This window comes from Trachinotus anak, unplaced genomic scaffold (assembly GCF_046630095.1).
Source record: "Trachinotus anak isolate AG129_WGS33_773 ecotype Australia unplaced genomic scaffold, CSIRO_AGI_Tana_v1 ptg000028l, whole genome shotgun sequence".
Taxonomy (NCBI): Eukaryota; Metazoa; Chordata; class Actinopteri; order Carangiformes; family Carangidae; genus Trachinotus; species Trachinotus anak.
The window spans coordinates 3,937,616-3,960,180 of record NW_027273879.1 but is presented as its reverse complement, the minus strand read 5'-3'; the positions used below and the strand labels follow the sequence as shown (position 1 = coordinate 3,960,180).

General features: G+C 40.4%; 1 protein-coding gene across 2 annotated transcripts in view; it reads left to right on the top strand.

Moving 5' to 3' along the window:
- The window catches only part of col5a1 (procollagen, type V, alpha 1), a 71,475-nt gene extending 68,101 nt beyond the window's left edge, over positions 1-3,374 (top strand). Inside the window, exons 64-66 of one of the 2 annotated variants that reach the window (XM_071465325.1) lie at positions 39-107; positions 2,685-2,918; positions 3,102-3,374. In XM_071465325.1, the coding sequence (XP_071321426.1) occupies positions 39-107; positions 2,685-2,918; positions 3,102-3,248 (450 nt within the window). In that variant the 3' untranslated portion in view covers positions 3,249-3,374. The remainder of the gene's footprint in view (positions 1-38; positions 108-2,684; positions 2,919-3,101) is intronic. The other variant, XM_071465324.1, reaches the window with a different exon arrangement.
- Positions 3,375-22,565: the final 19,191 nt, after the last annotated feature.

The window sequence follows — 22,565 nt, the reverse complement described above, 5'->3', positions numbered from 1 at the left end:
TCCCTTTCCCTTCCCTGAACGCCTCTTATATTTTACAGAGCAAAATGGCAAAATGGCCCAAAGACTCGCCAGGCACATGGTATAGTCACTACAAGAGAGGTTCCCTGGTAAGTGGCCCTGTCTGCGGTCCCGGAGTCTTGGCTCAGGCCTGGACTCTGTGTGCCTGAGGCTCTGCATGGTTCTGGTTCTGCCCTACAAAGTATGTATCTGCACTGGCACCTTGCTTGTTCTATTATTGTTGTGCATGATTCAGCACAAGCTGCACTCACCTTCAGTCCAGCAACACAGGTGATGCTCTTACAAGGAAATGAAAGAGAGGTGTGTGTGGACCATACAGGCAGGATTTGATTGTGCGGAGGCGACATACCTGTCATCTGAAGTGTGCTGCACAAATCCCTGACTGTCTTACCCACTCTGCCACACCTCTGCTGCATTAAGAGAGCATCTTCCATCAGTGACTGTGTGCCTCAACAACCCCATGACTCAAGAAGCTCTTGAGTCAAAACACTGAAAAGTGAATACATCAATTTACACTTCTTTCTTACACATTGGATTTTTTTTTTTTAGCTGTTGATCTCAACAACTTCCTGCCTCAGCAGGTCATCTATCCTCCTCCGTAGGGGACACAAGTGTCATCCCCACTCTGCTGCAGCCATTCAGCTGCACTCACATTCCCACCGTCTAACTGTAATCACTACTTAGATCTGGCAGAGTAGCTCTGAGTCAAACAGGTCAGGCACACAGTCACCACCCAGGGGCTTCTGGGTACTCAGTCACTGTTGACTTGCGGCTGTGATGATAAAGAGGTAATGTTTCTCTGGTGATGTCAGGCTTGATCCACACGCTGTGCGGGGCAGGGAGGGAGGGCAAATGGGGTACCAGTGGGGGGAAAAGCATGGGGGTACTCAGCCTCTCTGAGGATGAAAACCTCAGAGCGGGTTTTTAAAATCTGAGCCACAGTGACGACACTCAGACGTTGAACTACAGAACAGATCTTAAGTGTTTATATCTTGTGATTAATTAGATAATGAAAGCAATTAGTGGCACTAAAATTGTAGCACAAATAGATGGAGAAGATGATTAGGTGTCACTGTTATCATCAAGTCTGAGTGTCGGTACTCTGGCTTTGTACATGCATGTGTGATAAGGTGTGTGTGTGTGTGCGCGTGTGTGTGTGTGTGTGTGTGTGTGTGTGTCTGAATGAATGGAAGAAGTCGAGTAAGAACACACGCAGACTCAGGCGGTTTGCTGCTCTGGCTGCATGGCATGGACGCTGCATGCGCTCTACTCTCAGTAAGTCCCGTTTGTCTGAAAGACGAAGCAACCGTGTGGATCTAATGGATTCCTGATGGTTGGTATGCCGGTCGTCACGTACGGACATTAAACCGAGCTGTGACTGGTTCCAGGCCTGGTGTCTTATCAGTCAGGATTACAAAGCGCCATAATCAGCTTAATGGGATGTAGCTCAGTTTTCTGTAACATGAGCTCAAACAGCAAGATTCTAGGTTAATTATAGGTTAATTACCTGGCAATTAACATATCATTACTGCAACATATCGGATACCATCATTTGGCTCTATATTTTAGATAATTACGTAATCAAGATTTAAATTAGGCATTTAGTTATGCTTAGATTTTGTACTTTGAAGGCAGATTTTTCCACATTAAGCCGTGCACATCAGCCCAGCTTACAGGCATTAGGCCTTGGAAATGTTCTGCACCCGTCACCACCTGATCCATTTTCTTAGCAATGTGGACTGTGGTTCTCAAGGGTTAGCTTAGCTTGAGGCATTAGCACATATTTGCACATGTTACTGAAGCATGAGGCTGGTAGTATTCAACATTTTTTATTGTTGACAAAATAAAAGAAATCAAAAGACAAAAACCAACAATGATTCATGACATGTTCCTTCAGTACAAGGAACATGGGGCTTTGTTGACTTTAAACAAGCTCACATGCACCATTCTACTGTTGGAAATGTTCAATTCTATTAATCCACCACTGAAAATAGACCTCAACAAATGCGGTTTTTGAGTAAAGTTTGTTACAAACTACAGAGCCCAGATGTTTTAGGAAACCACTGAGCTTAAAAACTAAAGAAGTATTTGTGACCTTGTTTAAAGATTGATGGTGCATCGTCAATAGGAGTGAATGAATCAGGAACTGAGTGCAACAAATAGTCAGAAAGTAATGAGAGATCAACTCTAGCGGCGCTGCTTTTGGCCTTTTCATGAAATATGTGGACAGTAAGAAAAATCTAGAATAACGCCAATGTTACCCTTGAATGATCAGGTCAATATGTGGTGGTGTCTTACCTAAAAATCAATCTCACATACGCCATAAACCTCTTAGTTTAGTCTGCGCCGCCACAGAGCGTGGTAGCTCATATAAATTTGGTATCCTCTTCCTTCTGACACTATTATGAATAAGAAGCACGTCCTAGAAATCCCAACTCAGCAGTAAAAACAGGAAAACAAATTACTAGTCAAATTAATTCAAAATGATTCCCAAGAGACAAACACTGCACAGTATAGACACGAGCGTGTTCAGTGAATCTTTTTAGTATCTTCAGGATATCCTTCCCCTCGGTTTACTCATCCTTTCCCCTGGTCCCGTCTCCTGGTGTTGAGTTTGTGATGCTCAGCTCCCATCTGCATTTCTTCTTTTTTTTTTCCCTTTGCAGCTGTCCTACGTGGATGCGGAGGGCAACCCCATCGGCGTGGTCCAGATGACTTTCCTGCGGTTGCTGAGTGCGGCAGCCAGACAGAACATGACATACAACTGCTACCAGTCGGTGGCCTGGCACGACCAGGAGCAGGACAACTACGACAAGGCCATCCGCTTCTTGGGCTCCAACGATGAGGAGATGTCGTACGATAACAATCCCTACATCCGCGCCGTGGCTGATGGCTGTGCAGTAAGTCAAAGAGAGGCGTGTGTTTGTGTGTGTGTGTGTGGAAAGTTGGCAGGGTGCCTTTGATCAGCACTGTCAGAAAATTGTTTCTGTTGTCTTTGTAGTGGCTCAGTCAATAAGAGCCGTGCAAAGAGTGTAATGCTTCTATTTCTAACTAACTCTCCCTCCTGCTGTGTCTTTTCTCAGTTGAAAAAGGGCTATGAAAAGACAGTACTTGAGATCAACACACCAAAGGTGGAGCAGGTGCCGTTTGTGGACATCATGTTCAACGATTTTGGCGGTTCCACGCAGAAGTTTGGATTCGAAGTGGGCCCTGTCTGTTTCATCGGCTAAGACTGTTTACTGAGCAAATGGAGAAAAAAAGCATATTTTTGTTTTCTCAGAAAAAAACAACATTTGAACAAGAATAGGACAATTGTATTTGTAAAAAAAAAAAAAAAAAAAAAGCAACTTTTTTTTTCCATAAAGCAACAAGTATGAGTAAAATGAAATCAAGTTGAGAATACAGTGAAATTCTTTTAGGAATAGAGGAAAAAACGAGATAACCTTGAAACCTCAGTGTGCCTTCTCCATCACATGCAAGTTTTGAAACTGGATGTCAGATCCTGCCTCCTACACAACACACTCACACACGTACAAACAAGCACACACACACACACACCCACACCCACACACACACACACACCCACACACCTAGCCCCATGTGATCACACTTGATTTTAGTTTGGTCCCAGACAACGAAGGCGACCCTGAGAGCTGCAGCCGTTCCAGACGGTCGCAGTATTTGCCATGGACTCCATCTGATTTGGCTCCTTTCTCTTCTTTAGCTCTGATCTCATGTTTTCCCTCATCTCCCTGGCTTCTTCCACTTGTCTTTTGTTGGTTTGTTTGCTCATTCACTACAGGAGCTTTGTTTGTGCATAATTGTCTCCCCATTCTCTTGGAATGGATCTTATATAATATAAATATATATAAATAATTTTTATGTTTGTAAGTACATTCTGTATATTTTTTCTCCTGGTAATGATTTATTGCTTCTGGCTTCAAAACATGCATGTGACTTTATGAATTGTGAGGTAGTAGATGATGGATGCAGGGATAACATCGAAAAATTGTAGAAATATCGAAAGTGAGGAAATTCGACTTGTAAATTGAAAAACGAAAAAAAAAAAAAAAGAAAAAAAAAAACTAAATTTGGAAGTCCTGTCTTGTTGCAGTTGTGGAGCACATCTTGTTGTAATTTAAGAACAGAATGGAAATAAAAGACGAAAACAAGCTCTGTGATATTATGTGACAGTTGATTTGCATAACAGACAAAATAATAATAATAATACATTCCTCCTTTTGTGCCCTCTGAACTGAACACCTACCTTGGTGGAAATATCATTAACTTAATAAACAGCTTCTTTTTTTTCCTGAAACACTCATCTATCTGACTATGCAATGGGAGATGATATCACATTTTAATGAAAAACACAAAAATCAAAACCTAGGTGCTATTTTCTGTCTTCTGTGGTGCTATGTATTTTTCTAGTTTGTGTTGTTTGAATGAAAGGAAATTTGTGGTGATAATATTCCATCACCAGCAGCCCCTTAACCCTCTTAACCACCACATGTGGCGCAGGTGGATCTTTGCTGTATCCATTTTTTCTGTTTTTTGTTTGGTTTTTTTTTGTTTGGTTTTTTTAATAAATTGTCCAGCATTGGCATTTGCATGCCGTTTCCCCACATATGCACTCACATTTCAGTGCAGCATGGCAGCGAATCTTATCTCCTGCTTCCGGCGGACCGCACAGAAAGGAAAAGTGTCTGACACTTGTACCAAATGTTGGAATAAACGAAAAGGAAACTAAGATGGTGCTGTTGGCTTTGCATATCATTGCTCTAAGACGCTGTGATTTTTTTTTCCCTCTTGCTGTTGGATCATCTGTGCCACATCAAACTGATGGAGTTGACAAAGTTGTGATTGGGCCAAAGCGTCCTAAGGGAAACGGTTTGTTCGATGTATGAAAAGCTAAACCCTTCCAAAGGTTATCAAATATATATATACATATATTTAGCTTTAAGTGGCTTGAAATTTTTAAAAAGAATTTTCTCTTATGGGAAACAACTTGAAAAGTGCTTCTTCTGGATTCAACCACAGTAGAAACAGGTCATCAAAAATTAGCCAGATGAAAGAGTTTCCTCATGCAGCGTCAGAAGGTGCTTGCTGGTCTACTATTTTTTGCCCTTATTGTAATTATGCTCTTTGTTCAAACTATGCACTCTCTATGCTTATGACCACTAGTATCTACCACAGAATTTTTACAGCCCTTCATACATAGGTTTGTTTTATTTCCTTTTTTTTTTGTTTTTTTGGTTTTTTAAAAATCTTTAAATATGTGACTTGAACCATTTCTGTTAAGGTAACTCAGTATGCTTGTAGATCTTTGGCTTCATTCTTCATTGTGATGCAGTTCACCCAAATTTAACACTTTGCTCACAGTAAAAGAAAAAAAAAAAAAAAAAAAAAAAAAGGACAAACATTTTTTGTAAATTTCCAGAACCAGCAGTAATGCTGCCATTGTTTTTGTTTTGTTTTGTTTTATTTTGTAGATTTTCTGTTTGTCTGTCTGTTTTGTTTGTTTTCACAGTCTTGTCAAACCTGTGTAAGGATAAGAGGATAGAAGATATATTGGTTTTTATGTCAATAAATTCAAGTTTACTGTGGCCATCCACTCTTGTATGTCTTTTGAAGCATTAAAACCTATCTGTATGCATGAAATTGTAAAGTTTTTTTCTCTTGTTATAATTCTGTAGAGTGACATGATCTCCAGTCCACGTTTTATTCATCAGGATACATCCATTTTTTTTTTCCAATGCTACAGATGAATAATTTTAAAAAAAAAGGAAAAGATCATGTACACAATTGTGAAGTGGGGAGAAAATGATGAACTTGTAACTCTACCAAAGCCAATGTTCGTTTGTAGTATATTTATTGTATTATTTAAAATAAAAGAATAAATGTTAAATGATACCATAGTGTAAGTGTAAGAGGCCCGCTCTTTACATGCACACAGGAAAACAAAAGATACTGTCAAAAGGTGATTAATTCATGTTACTCTACATATGAGCTGACTTCTTTTAAATTGAGGCATTTGGCCACATCCATTTAAACAAATAGATGTTTTTTAATGTTTACAAACATCTGGGCTGTGTGTGTGTGTGTGTGTGTGTGTGTGTGTGTGTGTGTGTGTGTGTGTGTGTGTGAGTGTGTGTGAGTGTGAGAGAGAGAGTGTTGAGAATTGGATTTAGACTATTTAAATGCTAAATAAATGATTGGCTGTCTGCTTAAGCTGCATGACGGGTAAGGCTACTATTAATTGCACTGCAGTATGTTTTAATAATGTTCTAGCTCCACAGATTCACCACAAGAAAGAAGTTCCCAGTCTGCATCTGGTGGTCTGACACGGATTGTTCCCTGCTGATGCCTCCAACAAAGACTGCATAAAGAAAGGCCTGGCTGTAGGCATTTTATGGACAGTTAGTGTGTGAATTCTATCACTTTAAGCTCAGTTTTCTACACTACCTGGAGCACATTATGATAAAACCAGGAAAAATATATGTATTATTCACTGTATGTATTTCATGCAAGCTTTCCTTGGTGATCATTTTAATAAAGAAAAGGTTTTAAACCCTCCCCTGCACCACTAACTTCAATAATCTGTAATCTTTTTTTAAAGCTTTGATCAAAATCAGTGGTGGTGAAGATGACTTGCAGCACTTCAAGTGTCTCATTAGGAGAAAACCTTGCACAGTGCGCATTAAGCCTAGCACAGCAAAGAAAAAAAAAAGTTGTTGTGCATGATACCGTGATCAATATTTAATGCAGTGTTTACAGGATGGATTTAGGATGATCAGAATGCATGGATTCTACTGAGGCAGCATCCTGGGTGAGTAAAGCAGAAACTAGAGCGAGAAGCTAATTCCTCAGTACTTACAATGGCAGTGGTGATAAGTGGGGCATCAAAGTAGGTTGAGGAGGATGAGGGAGAGGGGAAAAAACAGCAGGTAAGGATTTAGCTCTCTCCAATTATTGCAACAGGTGATGTGTCAAAAGACTACAACAGCACCCGAGCGTAATACGCTTGTGAAACATTTTAGAGGAGCAGAGTCAGGATGTAGTGAGGTTTAGGGCGTATGAAGAGGTCGCTTTGGGAGATGCAAATGTGCTTGGAGCAGAGCAGTACTCTAGGAATCTGACAGTGGAGCGATCACCAGAGTGTGCCAGGTGAGCCTGAACAGCCGGAGGACTGATTATATCAGATCAGATCATTTAAAAAAGGTTAAACAATGCTACATTGTAAAAACACCTCTGACAATTAAGCAGTATTATCAGCAAAATATACTTCAAGTATCAAAAGTAAAAGTACATGTTTGGCAGGCAGATTTTGTTACCTCTGTCATTCATACTGAATGTACAAGTATAGACTTGGTATCAATCTTCTCATCTAACTCTTGGCAAGAAAAAAAAGTTTTCGATGTCACATTTTTCCTTTAAATATAACAAAATGATAAACAGCTGAAAATGTGACAAGTGGCTCAGACTAGATCTTAATTTGTGCAGTAACTATTAGTTATAGCTGTGAGCTATATGTAATGGAGTAAACAGTAACTTTGCCTGTGAGATGTAACAGAATACAAGTATAAGGTTTTATCAAATGGAAGTACACAGGTAATGTACAACTAAAACTTGTTCCTGAGTACACTACTTAGTCTACTGTCCACCATTGCCTGTGGGGGCTAGAATATATATATATATATATATATATATATATATATATATATATATATATATATATATTCCAGATACCATAAGCAAGTATAAAATCCCCTGACTGACCAAACCATTGTTATTCAACTGTAGAAAATCAAATCCTCACCACCTGTAGGCTTGAGGAAAGTTGGCTGTGCTACTAGCAGCAGCTAGAAAATGCAGACAGGGCAGCAAATTGAGACATTTTAAGCACATAAGTCCTGTGGTGCTAAACATCAGCAATAAACTTTGTAGACATGTGGGACTCCTAAAGACATGATGGATGGCCAATATGACAAGTGGCTTGGACAAACTAGAGCAGCAGCTAAAACTGAGGAAGAACCTGGACCCTGGGTGCCATGGATTTATTGACATACTGTATGTTAGTGGTTCATTCAGGGACTAAGGGAGGCACTGTCTGGGATTACTGCAGGCCATTACTGAGGCAGCCCAGAAGAACACAAGTACAGGACACCAGTCAGACTCCAAATGCACTGCAAATGTCTTTGCGGGTGTCATTGTTATGGCAGCAAACTTGCCTTCTTCACTGTGAATGTAAATTTAGAAACTAATTTACAGCATGTGAGCAGCACAGGTTTAATGAAGATGAGTGTAGCTGTGGGGTTTTATTCCATTATTCCTTTAGAGTTATGATTGATCTCATCAATAAGACATTTAAAGATAAAAAAAACCCAAAACAACTGTTATACATCCATTCACACCTTCACACTGAAGTTTAATTATTCAATGTGCTGTTACTGTGTGGTCTGGGCTGGATAGGGAAGAGCTGAAGGGTCAAGCGCCAGACGTCAAAAGGGAAATTTAGGACAGAGCCCCCATGCTAATGTGTAATTGCTTTGAGCCTGTGGATCTTCGTCTAACAGAGCCCATTCATAGCCTGGCCCTGCCACCACTGACCTACTTACATACGAATCAGATAGTGGCGAGAGAATGAGATAGTGTCACAACACACTGGCTGCCATATTGGGATATTAATAACAGGCTTTTCTGCTCTAATAGACTTTGAGAGTGAGGAGTGGCTATAGTTCAAGATGTTGGTTTTCTAATGCGATTAGACTGGCCACCCAAGCATTACACTTGGCCGCTCATCTCTCAAATATCAATGCTGTGTTTGACTGCTGTTGTATTAAACCTAGTTTGGGTCTCATGGTCAGTTTTTCACTGAAGATTAAATAAAAGAAGTTATTTAATAAACATTGTGCTTTTCATCCATTCTCCATTTCTTGACCCAAACAAAAATGAAAGTAGAAGGTTGGCAGCTATCATCTCTGGCTTCCAGCTTAATTTGGATCTAGGAATGATGATGATGATTCATCCTCCAAAACAGATTGTGATTTAATACACATGATGGATAAAAGAAGCTCAACAGTCTCCTCGTGTCGGCTACCAGTCAGGTGCACAAAACCATCTGAACTCAAGACAAAAGTCAGACAAAGCTGCACTGCACTGATACCTCCCAGCAAATTCAATATAACAGAGCAATGTTTCAGTCTAACTGAGAGCTTCACCAGGCACTGTCAAACAGCCACCACACACAGGAAGAAGCACGATGTAGGCAAACACATTCATCACCCAGGTGGTTGTGATCTGCATGATTGAGAGAGTCAAGCTGCTCTGCAAATGGACCAATCAGAACAGAGCTTGACAACATGGTCAGGTATGACCATGTAAGGGACAAAGCATGCCTCTGTAGGAAAGATAAAAATACATAAAAAAATATATGACTCAAAAACATATTTAATCTAATATATCAAATATTTAAATCAAATGTAAGGCAGGAATCACACAAATCATCACATCAAAACACCTATAAAAGAAAAAAAAAACAATTTGTGTTGCTATCAGAACATATTTAATGCGTTTTTATATTTTCCTCTTCTTTAAAGTGGCACTTTATATATAATATCAGAGTATCAGAGAGTGTTGTCCAGCTCTGTTCTGATTTTTAGTACATCATGCAGATCATAAGCACCTGAGGGGTCAACTTATTGTCTGTATAATGTTTGTTCCTTTATGTGATATCGATTTGCCAACGTCTGATAAAGATCTCTCTCAGCCTGAAACATTGCTGTCGAAGGAAATTTGCTGGGAACTACCAGTGCAGTGTGTGGACGTGTCTGACTTCTGCCTCCAGTGTGTTTTTTCGATCCAGCAAATCTGTATAAGTTCTTTGGATGTGCCTGCCCTTCACCCTGTGTGTCCAAGAGTGTGCTCATTCTTTTGACATTTTTTTATTAACAAAGACAGAATGAAAATAGTAAAAACATTTCAGCCTCAAGCCATCTTCAGTCAGCTGTAACATCTCAGCAGCAGCCTGCATTTTCATGATGGACTCCACCCACCATCTCACAGCTGCAGGCCCCTAGCTCATTAGCTGATCAATTAGATGAAACTCAATGTGTAAATTTCAGCAAAAATCTACTCCAACGTCAGACCAACAAGAGACAGTTTGCTGTGTAGTTCATCCAGTTAAGCAAACCATCAATTTATAAGCACCCTCTTTGTTTAGACTGAAATGTCAGACAACACTTCACAAGGAATAAAAAAAAAAAGATCACAGTCACATGTAAAATATGATTTAAGCCCAGTGGGTTAGGCCTCTATGTGGCTATGAATGAGTTTAGCAGGGCCACGGCAATGATTGTAAAAATAATGAGGTTATGAATCTAAATAATAATGACCAAAATAAAAGTCTGTTTTCATGATCTATATTTCTTATACTTCGTTTATTCACTCGCCTCTTTGAGTGGGTAATACTGTATGTCAAGTCAGGGGAATCTCCATAGTCACTGGGATTCATTCTGAGGGAACCATGGACATCTGTACCAAATTTCATGCCAATCCATCCAACATTTGTTGACCTATTCCAGGCTGACATCAAGCCATGCTGCTAGCGTGGCTAAAAAAAAAGTACTGAATGAGTGGAATTTCTTGATTGTAGAAAATTAACTGGCTTTACTACTTTTGCTGAAAGCTCAAAATATGCCAAGGACATGACCTCACTGTTGTCAATCGCAACTCTGGGCCTGGAGTTAAGCATTTGGTCCTGTGGTTTTAGAGCAAATGAATTAGTCTTGTGGTTTTTCCACAGAGTTTTGATGGTTTAAAGACTCTCCATCCACCTTGCAAGCAGGTTAAGTTATGCCAGAACCACAACTCTAGTTTAACTGAGTAGTAGACAAACACAGCACAAAGATACTGCAACTACTATGCCAGAGTAGAGGAGGCCCTGATTATTATGGACACAGGTGCTTTCAGTTGTTCTGCCTGATGAGACCTCGTTTCAGGTTAACATTAGGTCAACCCATGCTTGGTGTACTCTCAGGACATAAATCCTAAAGCAATCAAAAACAACTACATTTTCTATGTTAATAAAATAAAAAAAAAAAATAAAAAAAGGATCTCAAAAGGTGGAACAAAACTGCCGGGAGAGATGTCAGTCAAGCTCAGTCTGTACATGCCCACGCAGCGCTGAGAGGTCTAACCTGCTAAGTGGTAACACCTGTGTGGGTGTGCAGAGGCTTAAAACAAGATGCCACAGTCTCTAGAATTTTATTGATGTTTGTTAGTACCTGCTTAAAGTATTAAAGTTTTACCTCTGACATTTTTAAGTATGTGACCTGCACAGATTCATGCAGTTTTGAGACTGGGAGCATGTGTAGCAAATGTAATGAGTTTTATGCTGTGATTTGATTTTAAGATCACGATAAGATAACAATCACAAGATTGTCCTTTTGTCTTTTGGCAAACAGAGGTAAAAGTTAAGAAAAGAGGCATAAATAGACATGTGGTGTAAAAGGATTAGAGGGGTGGGGGGGTAAAAGCAGAGATAAGAGCAGACGGGAGAGGATTGCAGCAACACTGGAAGACAAAAAAAAAGGAAAGCAGTGACGGGGAAGCGAGGGAGATGTTTGATGTGTAAATGCACCACACACAGCCGGTGATGTTTTCCCTGCAGAAATGCAGGTAAATAACACATGAGTTTGGTTCATATTTAGAATAATATTCAAATAAGTGTCAGCAGATATTAGCATGCGGAGAATGAATTAGTCCCGCAGTCCTTTGCATCTCCTCTCAGCTATTGTCATGAGGGATACAAACATCTGGGATATTGTTAAATTTGATTCCTGGGTGAAAAAGCTCAGATGTCTCCAGAATTTTATAAATAAAAAGTTGAAAGTATGAAATTGAAAGATTAAACTTTGCATGATTAACATAAATGGAACATGTTCTATACTTTGTGTCAGTGTAGGTGGATTAGAACTGAAAGTGTGAGACTGCTTTAAGGAAAAACTCGTAGAATTGATCTGCTCTGCGCCAAAAGGAACAGTTAACAATATGACTTTGAACCTTCTCTCAGCAGGAGAAGCTTTGTCCCACTCATGTAGAACTTAGCACTTGATTTAATTAGATCATCTTGTTTCGTGGCCAGAAGGAAGAGCATATGGTCCTGCACTTTTTTCCCCCCCTTCACTCACATACAGTAGCTCTGTTCTATTTTCAGGATCCCAGCGTTTCAGGTTTGAAGCTGCAGGGCACTCCTCCTCGCTTTGGCGGTCCCCTGTAGAGAGACAGGGTCAAAGAGACCTGTGTGGTGCAGGACCCAAACAGCAGCCAAGGACGGGCACGAATTAAGAGCATTAATTACTACTCCTAGACACAGTGTGAGCGCAGCTTTTTTTCCCTTGATGTCAGTCAAGAGAGACAAACAAGGACGTGGTGAATTATTCAGTTAACAAGCACACTTCTCAGCTGTGCAATTGCTTTGTGTTTTCAAATATTTTTGCAGCTTTATGCACATTTATGGGAGCAGTGTGCTGCAATTCTTGGTACAATTTTAAATCTTGAAGCTGACTTAAAATCGTTTCCAATACTAAAACCCTGCCTTCAGACTCCCTGGGAAATGACACGTCTCATGTGATCATCCATCAGCAGGTCAACCCTGAAATTAGAAATGATGTTTAAACAGCTTATTTGCAACAGCTAATAACATGTTGCAGGACTGGATTATGTTTTCTATGAATGTAATGAGGATGTATTGTTAATTTATGTATAAATCACAAATGTGTTGATGCTGGAAATATCAGGAAAACATTCAACCTGAACCTAACCTCAGACAAGACTCTGGATGCAAACCACGGCCTCTTGTCTGACAGTCGTTCACTTTGTATGCCTGCCATCCACCCCAGCCTCCTCCCGGGGACTCTGCTGCTGCTAAATGTTGCGCTTCATTCATTCATTCGTTCAAAAAACAAAAACAAAACATTGCTTCTGTTGTAAAATATGGCTTAAATCGGGAGCTTCTTATGTGTCTGTGTTAGCTGTCTGCAAACTATTTCTCATAAGATTTCTTGGACTGTTGTGCTCTCTCTCCTCCTGTCCCCTCCCGTCTCCTGTCCTCTCCTCTCCTCACAGATGGTGTACATCTTGCCTGATGAATAAGTTGGTTAAGCGCACGTTGGAAAGAAACGAGTGGTTGCTAATGGATCTGGGAGCAGTGGAAAGCAGACCTGGACAGTGTCAACACTGTGCAGTTGTTTAACATTCAAGTGCGCACCAAGCTCTGTGGTTGCATTAGTAACTCAAGGATTCAGCCAAAGGTTGTAGACATGGTAGCAACAAACCTTTTTGGAGTCATTATGGTTCCATTTCCTGTGCTAGTATTGTCTAGAATAATGTGCAGTATGTTATATTTTTAAAACCTAGGTTTAAAAGGAAAGATTTTATTAGTTTCTAAGATGTGAGTGTCTCACTAAGAAGCCATTATTACAAGATGTGATCTATATGTGAGTGATAGGTCTGTTAAGAAATGGCGTGCATTGATAAATGTCAAAATATCATCTCTCACATGCCATATATTAGGTGTTTTCAACAATGTGAGGAAAGATAATATTAAGAATATGTCAGTTTGATTCAGTCATCAGTTCTTCCTCATTTTCTCGGGTGGGAGACCACATCTCTCAGCTCTCCATCAGCATATGTCTAACAGATTCAAATGAATCAGGTGATAAAATCATTTCAGTGTCCGTGCAGTCAACTGAATATTTCATGATGCTGGCAAAAGCTATCCACGGCACCATCTCACATCCCTCTCCTGTGCTTTTATTTGATGTTAAAGCGTTCCTGAAATGACAAAATAGAATCCAGCCTCGGTCATTTGCAGATGCAAATTCTGCCACTAAAACATTCTGCATGAATTAGCATAGAGAGACCTGCACGTGAATAGCCCAGCATGCATACACTGATTACAATAATGGCTTTATATATTTATATCATTATTATTTTTTATATTCTATATATCACAATACAAAAAGAAGCTCAAGGCACTGACCACATTCAGTGTGCTTCCTGTGTGTCTGTTCTATGTCTCTGTGTTCTAGGTGCAGTTCACTGACGACTGATTGAGGGCACCTGTGTGAATCTGTGGGCTGAGTTGACATAAGTACCTTCTTACTCTGCCTATGTTCTTTTGCTCACATGCAACAGAACACCCAGCTGTTCCTTAGTTCTCTTATTTTACCCTCTTGTATTTTTATAAATGAATATCGTGCCCATTTGCCTCTAATCTGGTTTCATGTCCCACTTCATGTTGCAGCTGTTACAGTCTGTATCACACAAATGGCCATTTAAAAAAATTGTATTCCTGACTCTGCAATACAGGGTTTGTCCATGCATGAGTGTATGGTTGTGTATTTGGCAGAGGAAGTCTGACTCTTTCTGTATTTGTCACCCAAAGGTGTTATTTTTGCTCCAATTCTTGGTTCTTGTTCCTGAGAATTAAGTGTAACTTTCACTTTATTAAAAAAAAAAAAAAAAAAAAAAAAAAAAAGGGAGGGGGGGAACTATGAACCAACCTGCCCAGACTTGATTTCATATTGATTAGTCACCTGGAATCATCCACCTCCACTGCATCCTGTCCAGAGTGATAAGTTAAAAAGAAAAGAGGGAAGATTTAAATTATGAAGGTGTGAATGTACCACCTGAGGTCACAGCACATGGAGGTAATTCATCACTGTCATTTCAACATCAACACCTTTCCAGCAGGTCAAGAAGCTTGCTCTGATTAAACATCAAGAAGAGACAGTGGTGCCAAGGAGAATCAAACCAGTGAAGCATCTTTGGCCTGCAGGAGACTCTTTTGCAGTCTGCTCTCCAACCAGTCAGAGAGGGTTTTAATTATAAGCTTATATTGCCCTCAGTATTTTACCAGTGTTTTTCTGCATGTTTTTTGCTACAAAACAAATGGCTTGCAACCTCATGAATGACTTTTTTTTTTCTTTACCTGATATTCTTATAATATGATGCAGTCCAATACAGTAATGCCACAAACAACTCAGTTGAATTGGCAGTTCTCTCGGCAAAAATGGATCGTTTTATAAGTTTTGCAAATGTAATACAGCAAACAGGGCTGTTATATTGGATTGCATTAGATTTCCATAACATTCAAATTGAGTTCTGTGTATTGTGAATTTAACAATTTAACAAAAATCATATTTTTAAGCACAATTACAATAGATTTTCAGTATTAGATGCCAATTAGCATCCATCTATTGGCTTACACCACTGGAATAATAAGCACAAAGAATGTATCATATCGTGTTCCTGTGGATGGAAGTAAACCCAGACTAAGAACAAAATAAAGGCTTTTTTTTTTTTTTTTTTTTTTTTTAATTCTACTGTATAGCAAAGACAAACTTCCATGGACAATTTTCATTTTTCAAATGTATAGCAGACATTTTTACATGTCATGTCGGGGTAAGGACAAATCTAAGTAACTGTATTACTGTAGAGCATTCAGGTTTATCTGATCCAGAACCCTGATTTTGTGTATCCTAGCTTACTGCCATCAGAGGGTGGTCACACCAGAAAGTAGCACAGCTAAATTTATGTGCATGTCTCTGCAAAATATTTGGTGAGGGTTGGTTTGGTGCCATAGGTACTATTCACAGGACTGGTTGGTAAATTACTGTAGCTGCTGCACTCACTGCTAAAATGCTAACCAGCTAAGAACATAGTGCTATTCAGTCACAATAGCTTTTTGAGATTTATTTATTTATTTTCTGTAATGTGCTGTTCACTCCCTAGCATTTTGTACTTGGGATTGTATTCAAATAAGAGTTTAAGTGAGCTTGTTAACTGTAAGGTTAAAGTTCAGTCCTGATGTAGATCAGTAATGGGTGTATGGTTCCAGTGTAGATGGCATGCAGGGTCTTTGGATTTAAAAAGTGCATCTCTCAAAATGAACTCGTCATCCTTACCCTGCCTCCCGGTCACCTTGACCTTGCTGTGGCTGTACCAATTAGCCCTACAACAAGTCAGCTACCACGTCTACCCACTGCACCACCCAATAACAATGAAGCAGGTTATAAACTTACAGAAGAAGGTTTTATAAAAGTAGATGTTGCGACACAGCTAATAAGCAGCAGATTTCTCCATTTTGGACCACCACCAAAATGAAATACTGGTGACTCAGCTGTTACTGGGTCACATAAATGAGCAGAGCCATCACTGATGTTACTAGTTAGGTCTGTGCTTCTTATGCTCAAAAAAAGTAAGAATTCTGAAGTGAAATACAACATGCAGTCTGTTCTTGTGCTCTGTGAATTGGAATAACACCAGTGAGCCACTGAGAGCATTCGTGAGACTGGACTACTACTTGTACTCTTCGCTGTCCAGATACAGACTGACTGATGGGGGGAATAATTCATCTAATGGTATTAAGTTGACACTGCTCACTACTGTCATCACTCGACTCCCCTGGTACCAGCAGGAGCCAAACTGCTGGATGTCTTGTTTGCAGTACTCAAAACCACACTGCAACATCCTTACAAATAAGAAAATTTTAAGTTTTTTGCCCCCCCCTCCCCCCAAAATAATGTCCAGGAAAAAAAACTGTACCAATTTGTCTTCTACCCTGGTTTCCCTCTTTCTGTTCACTCTGACCTAGTACCTGTCTTACAGTGTCTGCAAAAGAGTAAATTTATTAGACACAAGATGTTTTATACCACACAGGAAACAAGACTAATCCCTAAGATGGTGAATAAATCTCTACCTGTTGACTCTCACCACCTTTTGATTCAGTGAAAACTAATTCGGTTAAGAGCTGACTTCACGTCACTTTTGTCTGCACAAGGTGTCATTAACCGTTACCTAAAATGACAGCTGGATTAGGAAATGCCAAGCACACAGCATTGGAAGTACAACAAAGATGTTTCATCATCAAAACCCAGCTGGATCAAATGAACTTGGGTGATACATCTTTAATGGTGCTCAGACAGGAATCAGGAAGCATTAACTTTTTAGGGAATAATCCACCCTCAGGTATTCTTACACCGTTACTTACCATCAATCTGTGACACTCACTGTGATGAGTGTTTGTACGGCGCTTCTGTGGTGCATCCACTTCACCTCAACCATCTTCAATTTCTGTTTCATTTTGTGATTTCCTGTTCCCCTGGAAGGCTTTCAACAATTCCTAGAATAGGAGAAGCTTTCATTCAAAAGGGGGAATAAGAGCATATAAATATAGCAAGCTCACTAATTGGAACATGCACATTGAGTGTCTATCATTGCTGTCATACCCTTTATTCAAAATGTATCTTTCACAGGCACCTATTGCATTCTGGTCTGTTGTAGCTGTTGAAAGTGAAGAAATATCTCCTTGTACAATTGTTGATGCATCCATCCATTTTCAACTGCTTACATGGGTTGATACACAGGGTAGGTTAAGAGAAGGACCTGAATAAATGAGTGGAGAAACATAATGAATGGTGCACTGCATAGTTCAATGAAGCAATTACCATCCAATCATGCTCTGACATGTATAAAAATGCTTTGAGGGAAGGGTCACTGCAAATCAATACAAAGTTCTGAGTGATCACCTTCTATCCTATGTTCTATCTGGATGGGAGTGGTCTATTCCAGGCTGACGATACCCAATCCATAGGCACAAGGGGTCACTGGTTTAAGTATGTGGATAATATACTTTGGGAATTTGCAATTACCTCATCTCAACCCAGTTGATTGGGAGATTTCGGACCAACGTGTTCACCATCATCAAAACACCAAATTAAGGAATATTCTTTCGTAAGAATTGTGTCCACCATCCCGTAGAGTTCAAGAGACTTGGGGAATCAATGCCACGGTGCATTGAAGCTATTCCAACACCTTACTAAGACACTTTATGTTGGTTTTTCCATTAATTTTGTCACTTGTCTGTATGGTCTTTAGCTTCTCCAGGGGTACACCAAAATGTTCAAGCCAGATGCCCCTGGTGTAGACCTCTGCATGAGAGCTTCCAGGAGGCATCACCATCAGGTGCCTCAACCACCTTTTTTCCTGACTAATTTCGAGGAGCAATAGTTCCAGTTCCAGAATCTGAGCTCTTCAACCCGTCTGAGGGTGAACCCAGCCATTCTTTGAGGGGAAACTTATTTGGCCGTTTGTATCTGTGATCCCATCCTTCATGTCACTATTTAAAGCTCATTCTCACAGCTGAGGGTTGAAAAGTAAATCAACCGATAAGTCTCACCTTCAGACTAAGCTCCCTCTTCACCACAGCAGTCTGGTACAACACTTACATTGCTGCTGATGTCTCTTGTAGGAGAGAGAAAAAAAAAAGTGAAATATTTGAACTTCTTCAATGGAAGCAGCAACTAACTCCCCAACCAGAGGGAGCAGTTCAGTTTTCCAGCAGAGTATCTTCAACCTTCAGACTTGAAGGCTCTAATTCTCAAAGTCAGAAGTTGCTGAAACCAGAACGACCACATCATCCACAAAATGCAGAGGTATAATCCCCAGACGCCCATATCAGACATTCTCCTACCCCCCTGCACTTTGACATTCTGTCCATGTAAATCAGAGTAAGTGACAGAGCCCAACAATCACTGCTGAGGATACAGAAAAATCATGAGCGTTGATGCCCCCCCCCTTTTTTTGAAGACGGCCCCAGTGTCAAAATCTAGTTCATTTCATTTTGGTGCTTACATGTTGCGTATGTCTAAATTTAATATACCTAATTCTAACCCCAGCATAAAAATATTTAACACACTGCATAGGTGCCCACTAGCATCTCATTTGAACCCAGAGCCACCTATAGCAGGTTAGTCTGGACACGCTACTCAGGATGTGTCATGATGTCATGATATTATGTTAATCAATGAGAACGAGACAAATCTAGCGTCAAACAACATGGACCAAGATGGTAAACAGCTGTGTGTGTGTGTGTGTGTGTGTGTGTGTGGGTTTTTGTTTTTTTTTTTTTTCCTCATCTTAAGAACAATATGGCAAAAGCAGAAGCACACATGCTGCTCAACATGATTTATTACATTAATCAAGCAAACAGTATGTTGTGACAAGCTGTTTAATGTATTTTTGGAAGCAGATCTGTTTTCCAGCAGGTAAGGCACACCTGCAACAAACAGCGGTGTTTCATTGTGGTGAATAAATCATGGGTTTGGAAGTTTCACAGGTATTATGGTGAAAAATACACCTGTGACATACTTTACTTGACATAATTTTCTCTTTAGGTGTCATTCTAGATGATTTGAATATCAGTCTTCTGAGTTTAGAGGGAAGCAAGATAAAAGCACGTTAGTACTGTCAGATTTTTAATCGCATCTCTTTCAATTACATTGATTTTGTTACATTTTCATTTTTCTTTGAGTTCAGTCTCCGTCTCTTACAATAAATCTACAGCCTTCTAAATCCTGCTTTGTTAATGCATGTCATTTTACAAATAATCGCCTTTCTTTTTCTCACTTTGACTCTCTTGCTTGCGCACACATCCATATCCACAATTTCCAGTCATGGTGAATAAATATATTCCATAAATGATAAATCAAGAAGAGAGATTTCTCCCCTTCCCATTCCTTTCCTTTCCTTTTTTTCCCTTTCTGCTCTGCTACAAACACACAAACACACATATCTTCACTTTTCCAGTGTAAAAGTCTCATGAGCATATGCTTTTCCTTAACTAATTAAAGCGCTAAACATTAAATTAGGGACCCAGTCAGCCTCCCATTTGTCATGAAGTGGCAGACTGTCACCAAAATCCAGACGCTTCTCTCTGCCTCTCCACCCCTCCTTACCATTTGTTGTTGTCACTAACTGTTCAATTGAGGCACCTTTTTTTTTTTTTTTTTTTTTTTCCCTTTAAGAGAAGGGTGCAGCCGTGCCTGTCTGACGTGTAGATGCTACTGAGTGCCAGCACAGGTGTACAGTTGGCAACGAGAGTATCATGCAGAAGCAGCTCTGACAGCTGAAAACTCGGCGTGATACCTCACCAGCCTGCTTCAAAACACAAACATGATTCTACAGAATTTTAATAGCAATGCAATATGAAGTAGAGGAAAAAAGAATACTGGGCAATTTCTGTGGACGTCAGTGTGAATTGGAAGTTTCTAGAACAAGTAGAAATGTGATGCATGGCCTCTGAGCAACAAAAACAAAGCAGATTGTCCGCTGTGCATATTAATTACACTGTGGCCTTGTTTGGAGGAAAGCTTGGGGACAAATTGTTAACCTACACCCAGGTGCCTGGAAAATGATGACAACTCCCCACTTCACAATCCAAGCTCCTAATCCCACTTTGCAGGGGTCCACCTGTCTGAGGATTGTTAGTTAAGGCTCTGCTACCGGTGTCCATCTTTAGCAGGGTGATTCTGTGTTAGCTTTGAGAGCAGCACCCTGCAGCAGTCGGGGAGTTGGGATGGGGGTGGGTGCGGAGTATCATTATGGGAACCACGTTTCCTGCAGTAGCTGGTAGCTACAGCCGTTGCTGTTGTGCAGCTGCTGACAGGATGGAATTAAACACAGTTTGAGCTCTGACAGTGAAGGCTGTGACCATGAGGAATTTTTAAGGCAGACTCGCAGGCATCGCAGCGTCCTATCACGAGTCCTCAGCAAAGCATCCTGCACAGCATTGACTATCAAAGGAGTATGAGGAAGGGAGGGGTGAGAGGGGTGTTACTAAATGTCAGGTGCCACATTTGTTATATTACATTGAATCTCTGCAACTTCACAGTGATAACAAGTCACTGTGCCAAGAAAAAGTTTAGCACATAAAACCACAACTTCTTCTTGTTTTACACTAAACAAGAGACAATTTATTATTTCTAGGTGCAGGTAGGTGGATTTGTTTACTTTGGACCTTGTGGATGGGGTCAGGCTACTTCACTTGTATTGGAGTAATATTTGACCAGGAGTATCTCTACTGTGACAGAAGTAGGTGTCTATTTTGTCCACCTCTGGACAGAACGGACAGATAAAAGCTGCATCCCAATCATAGACTGTAGGGGCAGCATCCTTTAGAGGACACAGTCTATGAAGTTGTGGCCTTTCATAGTCATCATAGACTGCAGAGGCAGAACTGAAATGAAACGGTCCAGTCACCAGCTGTGCCCGCCCCTTACTGTTGTGTTGCAGGAAAGTGGTTTTAACAGTTGTGCCATTAGCTGTTGAACTGAGCTGAAACCCAATGCTTACATTAAAAAAAATGTAATCCTGGGGCTCTCTGTTGGCGTGGAATGAATCTTGGAATAGGTTGGAGTCTTTGTTGCTCAGGAAAAGACGGCCACATTTGAAGGAGCCTTCGAAAAGGGACAGCCTGGTTGCACCACTGTGACAAGATCAGTCTTCAAATGCAGCCTGAATTGTGACACAGTATCAATGTCGAACTATTCCATTAAAACAATGTTATAAAATATATAATATTGGAGAAACTGCTGCCTCTTGCATAAGTGCCAATTCATGTTTCTGCCAGTGGGTGCTCTAAATGGTTGAAATTCCCACACCCACACTCAATATACACTTCCTGCAAAAACTGCAGCCTACATGACTTGTTGCTATACAGATTTGGAAAAGTCAAATGCACACATTTCAGCACTATAGGAGATGAACAGCGCCAACGACAAATATATACACACACAGAGGGCCCAGAAGCACCCACGGTTTCAGCACCTATGGCCTCTTGTGCCGAGTAACAAAATATACATCAAATTATCTCCCAGCAACGACCATATACAGTCTTCTATATTGTTTGTATGTTGACATAAAACTATTAAAACTTGCATGTGTGCCTGTATGTTAAATAGCTTGTGGACAATCTGTCTCACTCAGACAACAAACATAAGAACGGGGAGGAGGGGGGGGTCAATCACTTCTGCACTTGGAGGACACGGCAATTTTTAATAATAGCTCAACAAGTCTGTTCTGTTCCTCAAAAATAGGTTTGTCTTTCAGCCATCTGTCTCTGTTGAATCATTTCATTTCCCCATTACATCCACTACTGTCTCTCCTCCTCCTTTCTCTGATTTGCTCAGTCCTCCTCAGTGCCGTCCACAGTGCCTGATGCAATGTGCCGGCATCCACACATTAACGCCAAAGTCAATGGGAAGACGGAGGGGGCGAAATGATTTGCACAGGACTGTGGGAATTAGTTGCACAGCAGTCAGATACCCTGGGGTTGCATAAGAAGGAAATTGGATCGAGAGGGAGCAAGAGTGGGCCGTGTGGTGTCATTTATTCCGATAGATCAGTAGAGAGGTGGTGTATCACTCATAATGGTGAGCAGTGAACACAGCTGAGCTGCTGTGTAACATGACAGGCAGGAGCCATAAACTTACTGTATGTAGGTGGCAGTAACTTACTGAGCAGCGTAATGCGGAGGCATGATTTGCTGCCAGGACTATGAATGTGCATTGAAGATAAGCTTGTGAAAAGGCAAGACGGTCTTCATATTGTTATCTATCCTCTGTGCATTTACTTGTGTGACCCCCTTTCATTTTAGGTTTTTCATTTCATTTTTCATGTCCCTGTGAGAGTGGCGGCAGTAG